Consider the following 7188-nt stretch of genomic DNA (forward strand, 5'->3'; position numbering starts at 1 on the left):
CGGACGGATCCGTCATGGCCTTGGGCACAAATTTCAACCGACTTCTCACGCCACACGTGCTCTGGTTCGAACGGGAAAACCTCTTTCCAGGTCATGAAAAATACAGTACAAATCTTTTTCCGCACAACACATTTTACAATTCACCCGAATCGAAATGATTTCCAGTTTTTTTCTTCATCAGAAATGCATCTTCCCGAATTTACACCATAAACCGTTCAGCGTTCGATACGGTTTAACAATTCCGCGCAAGAGGTAAGCTCATAAAGCCAGAGAAGAAAACAACCAAAGCTTTTTCTTACCGCCATATTTACGATAGCCTCACCTCGGCGAAGTTTTGTGGATCATTTGCCAGGGCCCATAAAACCGAACCTTCTTTTACTGCCCTGTTTGTGGTGGGTCCGTACCATTCCGGGAACATTGCCCGGGTCCCGAAAGGTCTCTTGACTAATATCAGGAAAGTGTAATTCCATAGCCCTGGTTGGGTACACGCTTCGGCCCATTTGGTTCATCTTTTTTGGATGAATTGAATGATAATCATCACAGACAAACAACACTCGAGTAAAAAAAGGATATATGAAAAAGCTGTAGCCGCATAAATTGTATCCACAAAACCTTCACCGTACTAAAAATCATCCACAAACAAATTGAACAACAAATATTCTTGATCCATTTCCTATGCTCCTTGAGGAGTTGCAAAGTAGAAATCCTGGAGCTCACCCGAAGGAATAGGCTGTATGTTTCCGGTAATCCACTCGCGTTAAATTTCCGCCGCGTCCCTTTAGGGAAATCAAGCGAGGGCATCCCGTGCACTACCACAGGACGTAACACCGGCGTAAAACAGAAAACACAATCTTCAATCACTCGCGAATAATGGTCGAAGGCATCCGAACAAATCCGGCTGAGTGTGTGGGTATCAAAGCGAGCCAACCGCAAAAAGGTCCCAAGCATCCATCAATGGGCCCGCGCACCCATTTTTGGGACGATAAATGTGGTGATAATTACGCTGTGTTACGTCCTTTTTTTTTGTCAGTACGGTGATAATGATGGGATGCTTAGGTAAAAAGTCGATATCACGAACCAAACCAAGCAGACACATAAAGTCGTACACGGAATTGCAGTGTTTGGGAACGCGCGAAACTGCGGCATAAAAGTTTAACTTCTTTTTTACCCATTGCATCATCGTATCGCCGCCCGATCATAAATATTTATCATACACTTAAAGGCGAACGCATTGGCTGCCGAAAAGTATATGACTTAATTGCGTAACTTTTCCATAAAAAGTGCTTTCGAGGAATATGGATTTTTAGGTTTATTGTTGTTTAAAAGATTTTTCCCTATTTCATCTCAATGCTCATGGCTTTTTTTTTGTAAATTTCTATCAATTCCAGATTTGTCACCAGCTCACTATCAACACCTATTGAAATCCCCCGAATGGCGCACGATACGGACCGCCAAGAAGGACGGAACGTTTACATGAAAGTAAGCATCTATTTAAAGTTCTAGCCTTTGGGCACTAAATTTTGAATATACAAAAATACGAAATATTACACTGATTATTGTTGGAAGTTATAACGTGTTAGTCAAACTTAATACTAAATTTCGAAACCCTCAGTTAAGGCCAGAAATTGCTGACATATCTATATCATGTATGAAACAATTCAACAGCCATATTTCCTAACGTAATGTAACACTTTTTGAAACATCAGATACAAAACCTTAACGTCTTGTGGTAACTCGTTAGATAGACAATCCTTTGGTGGCACACACCAAACATTGATAGATATTTCGCTCACATTCCAATTTATTCCACAGTGACCCTGAACTGTAACATCCCGCTCGATGGTTTTTTTTTCTTCTAGTGAAATATCAAATTTATTTCGCTCAAAAAAAGGATGCCGCTGCTAGGGAATACCATGAACTAGAGCTTTTCTTGTGGCGTGCAAAGCCCTGGGCATTTTTTGAGTCACGTACGAAATCTCAAGATACTTAAGAGAGATAGATAGAAAGTATCGTTCCATGCTGATGCAATAAGCTTTATACAGCCTGATAATACATTCCAGTATAAATCACTTTTGATATCGTTTTAAAGAATTGGAATTGAATTTCTTTTATGGATGCGGTGCACAACCATTTTAGAACTATTCATGTTACTGCTATTTGCTTCATTGCTTCTGTACAGTATACATTAAGTTTGTAAGAACTTTTAAATCTATCGTAGCAAGTTCATTTATGAAGGCCGTGTAGAATAAACAAGCATGGGAATTAGAACACGTAAAAATGTATTCAACATATCATGTCTAAGCTAGACAATGATGTGTGATTGATGTTAAATGCTTCTACCAAAAGAACAACAGCGTTCAGCTAAATGAGTTTCACACTTGATTGCTTGGTCGCCACCATAATATTCATCTTATGACACTCTTATCTTGTTTTATGTCTCTTAAAACTAAGACAAAACTGGTGAAACATAAACCGTTACCGAAGGATATTAAAGCCAATTCTGATTAACGCAACAACAATAGCACGGCAAGCGCTGTAAGATGAATGTCTGGTGTAACATGATCCTCTGAAATGATTTTATTTTTTGGTTTACCTATTCAAGCGAAATTGCAGCACGATAATGATATTCCAGGAATCAAACAACAATAGGATGGGTTTAAGACACATTTTGTAGGGAAACCTTTTACCGAGAAGGTTATTTGTTGTAGGTTGAGCTTAAAACGCAGCAGATTTAATTCACTTTAACAAGCATTAGTTTGCATTCAGCAGTGGCTTATGTTTTTAAAAGCCTGAACCAATACATCGAACCACCCAGTTCGAAGCGCAAAACACACGAAAAGCTGTAAAAAGATTTAGTCTCTACTCACAATGCTGTATTTGATAAGGCGAATATCTCATTGGAGAATGTGATTATTCATACTAATATTTATACAATGAGGTGAAAATAAGCTCAATTTTACCAGGGTTGCAGTTCAGGGTGTATAATTTCAACATGTATTACTTATCTTTCCTATATTATGTACGAGGTTAATGATACCATTTACACAAGGTAATCATTTGCAACCGTCACGAATCAATAACTGATTAGCGAAAACCCACACACGTCAACGCATTCCTATCGTGGGTCGCATGAATTGCACTTACGGACATCTGATGGGTGGTGTGGTGTCTTGAAGGTTTTCGCTCCCTTTTACTGCATGATGCTACAACAAAAGGCTCATAAAACGCGAATTTTCCCCCAAAAAGTCGTAACCCTCGGATGACCATACCCGGGCACGGCCGCGTTTACCATTGCCTACTGTCGCTACTACTGCTGCCAAGACTTATCAGCAAATGACCCACAAGATAGCATGCTAGATTTGGATGACAGTGTAGCAGCCCGAATTACGGTGATCCGACCAGATCATAGCAATTGTCTCGCATCACCGACACTATCGTTGTCGGACGGTATCGGTATCTATCAAGGTGAAAAGAGAAAGAACGGTGAACGTTACGTTTCCTCTTTGCGCAGATCGTATTTGTGTTTCACCCATCGGCATGCAATAAATGTGAGGCGATTATCGCTATCTATTCGGTTCGGCTAGCTGGCACACCGCGTGTGGAGGTATAAATTAGTGACACCTGTCGGGTGGATTCTCCACCCGCAGTGCAGTTCAGATGACAAGGATGATCCGCGTGACAATATTCGCGTTCGCGCTGCTATTCATCGGCCTGGTAGCCGCAATTCGTAAGTGTAGTGCGAGATTTCTCGAATTTCGAAGGACCTTTTTTTCACACATAGTTTTGTCCGGTTGTTATTCGAGCAGCAACGCTGCAAGCTAGTGGTTCCAACGGTGGCCGAATTGTTGGAGGATATAATGCCGTAGCGGGACAGTTTCCGTATCAGGTGTCATTGAGGCGACCCCCAAACTTCCACTTCTGCGGCGGTTCCATCATTGGACCACGGTGGGTTTTATCGGCGGCACACTGCACGATCTCGATGGTACCGGCCGACCTGAACGTGTACGTCGGCAGCGTGATGCTCGCGTCCGGCGGTGTCTATCACCAAACGATGCGCATCGTCAACCATCCGCTCTACGATCCGGATACCATTGAGAACGACATCAGCCTGATACAGACGGTGCAACCGATCGTGTTCAATGAGGATACGCAACCAATCGGTTTACCGACGACGAATTTGGTGGCCAGCACAGGTGCTACCATCTCTGGTTGGGGCCGATCGAATGTAAGTGACGTGAATGTTATCGCATTGCCGCATGGCGGATTATGCATTGATTTGCACAATACTCTCTTCAAATGTACCACCAAAACGAGTTACATGAAATGCAATCGTATAAAACAATTTCAATGTACAATTACGGCCAGAACTTTATGTGCACCTATCAGTGCGAGAATTTCATTTCTCATTAGTGTCTCTAATTTTAGACGATGGACAACGGAACAGCTGAAGTGTTGGACAATCTGCAGTACCTCACAGTGGACATTCTGACGATGGAAGAATGCCGTGCCGAACGTCCAGGTTCTAACAACATCTTTGACAGTGTCATGTGCGTCTCTAGTCCTGACGGCCAGGGTGCATGCTCCGGTGATTCGGGCGGACCGTTGACGTATGACGGAGTGGTGCAAGGCATTGCTTCGTTTGTTCGCGTGCCCTGCGCTACTGAAGTGTCGGACGTTTACGAACGTGTCTATTCGCATTTATCGTGGATCGCATCGGTCATAATGTGATGCCGATGAGGTTGAAGAAAATGTACTTGTGATTTTCCGGAACGGAATTGCCCACGGCTAATAAAAATGTTATTGCATTTCTACTAAACTTTGCATTCTTTCAACACTGATCGGAACCATCTCAACTATCGAAATTCGTGATGGAGAAAGATGGAAAATCGTCATTCCGCAGCTTCAACAGTATATTTTAAATTACACATCTTTCTCCTAACCGTAACGCAACTCGCACTCAGAAAGAAACATACTCGTCGTCAGCGTTATTGCTTGCCACTTTATTACATTCCTCCTTTCTGACATGTATGACAGGGAAATGTTCGGTTATTGATTGAATTTTTTAAAACATTCCCATCTCGTTTGTTGCAGTGACGTTCGTCCTCAAAATGCCCCCAAGTCCTGGCCGAAGGACCAGTTCATGGTTCAGAAGTGAATACCCAACGTATCAGAGCGGAAAGGGGCCAAGCCGAGGGACATTCCAGTGGACGGAGGTTAGATCCCCGGGTCGGACCCAACACAAATCAGCCCTTTTCGTAATTGACAAAGGAATACGAGATTACGGTACGGTGTACTGAGCGGGAAAGGAAATTTAGCCAACAAACAGACAACGGATCGCAAGAAAGAAGGTAAGATTGAGCCCTGGCAAATACGCATTGATGGAGGGCAATGATGCCCACATCAATCTATAAATAAAGTGATTGTTAATGGAAGTATTTGCTTCGTGTGTTGCAACGAAGCCGACAACCAATACCTCGAAGAATCTGTTTGCGTGGATCGTTGAACAGCATAATTGATGATAATGCAGCGTGTGCCAAATGTACCGCCTGTACCATGCTTCAGATGAGACTAGCCATGCACGCAAAAAATACATTAAGTCACGAAGTTGAATAGTGTGGTTCAAATAACGAGACCATGAATTTAGTTCTACGAAGACATGTTAAATATTATTGCCATGTAAAAGTGCCGATTACATGTACCATAAGGTGCCATACTCCCTCTTGACCTTGAGGGGAAGACAATTATCCACAGATGTCCATACCGTTACAGGGCTCTATTAAAATATTCCAATTTCTGACATTACCTCAAACGAGACACCTGTTGCCGCCGGGACCATAATGGGATCCATAACAATAATCATCATTGTAATTACCGTGCGCTGTAGTCTAGCTCTATGATCTAGCTACATATTTTCGTGCTTACGATTGCGAGCAGAGAAAAAAAAATATTAAACTCAAAACCATTTCTTGAATGAATCAGCTCATGAACTACACAATGTCGTTGAATAATTGCGGTGCTCAAAACTATTTTAATTATACATTAAACTTAATCGTCTTTAGATTGAGCTATAAGCTTGAATAAACGTTTTGCTAGAGAGAGTCATCTCCGTAATCCTCTTGACGAAACTAATCTGTAAAGGGAAACATCAATAAAAAAAATCGCTTCCTAAACTTGACCTTTTACGATCTCAGTGTCGAAGCGCTTTGCGCCGTTCAGCGTGCATATCCGCCACCGGATGATTAATGTGGTTGCAATGAAAGCAGAACCATTACAGACCCTTCGGTTCGTGTCTGCTCATGCCACCAATCACACGGACATCAACCCCATCCGTTCGTCGACCGGGCGCGTCTCCATTGGGGTGCAATCGCGATTATTGAGAATTGCTCGGATGGTTTCCTAGCCATTACTTCCGATTTACACTTATTCGCTCTTCTCCATTCAATGCGGAATTGCATCCTTGTGGGCGAAAGCGCTCGTAAGCACAAAAACACAATGGGATTCCAAATGGGCATAAGTTGTGCATTGTAAAGCTTTTCTTTTCGGAAAACGCTCTGCAGGAATAATTCTGGGATGAAAAATGAACAATTCAAATAGCGTTACAAAAGCGTTATTCATAAAGGATTTACAATGATCGGTGAAGGCGTGCATGGTAGCTTAAATTAAGCTTACAAGCTTACACTATATCATAGTTTTTATAATAGAAATTGGGTATCGTCAAAATTTGTCGCAATTTTTCTCACAGTGAGTTTAGCGAAATAAAAATAAAACGTTCCCTTAACAAACGTAAAGGAAATTATTGATAACAGATGAACAGTAGAATGAAGGCACATTCTTCAATCCTATAAATCCATCCTCTTTATGGCCTTTTTCACCCTTTCCCTGAGCCCTGAGTTTGATTGATATCCTTTCCCAAAAGGACCAGAGACAACTGCTGGCGCTACGATGACAATCGACAGCGAGTTGACTGACAAGGCTAAAAGGACAACCGAGTCGGTAAAGGGATCTCGCAATAAAAACTGGTGGATCCAAACGAGAGCGAAGAAAAAAGTTGAAATGAATCACTAATGGCTTTATAGTGGAAACTTTATTTTTCCTATCATCTCTGCTGCACTTCATGCTTTTGGGTATGCTCCAGATGTAGAGCTTTTCCGAAAGCAAGTCAAATGCAACGATAGAGTGTGATTGGTT

The 7188-nt window shown here is 42.0% G+C and overlaps 1 protein-coding gene across 1 annotated transcript; it reads left to right on the forward strand.

Annotated features, from left to right (window-relative positions):
- Positions 1 to 3666: 3666 nt before the first annotated feature.
- LOC128709374 (chymotrypsin-2-like) lies at positions 3667 to 4728 on the forward strand. Its single transcript, XM_053804372.1, has 3 exons — positions 3667 to 3727; positions 3807 to 4225; positions 4426 to 4728. The coding sequence occupies exons 1-3, from the start codon at positions 3667 to 3669 to the stop codon at positions 4726 to 4728; spliced, it is 783 nt and encodes a 260-aa protein (XP_053660347.1).
- The last annotated feature ends 2460 nt before the right edge of the window (positions 4729 to 7188 follow it).

Source organism: Anopheles marshallii, chromosome 2 (assembly GCF_943734725.1).
Source record: "Anopheles marshallii chromosome 2, idAnoMarsDA_429_01, whole genome shotgun sequence".
Lineage (NCBI taxonomy): Eukaryota > Metazoa > Arthropoda > Insecta > Diptera > Culicidae > Anopheles > Anopheles marshallii.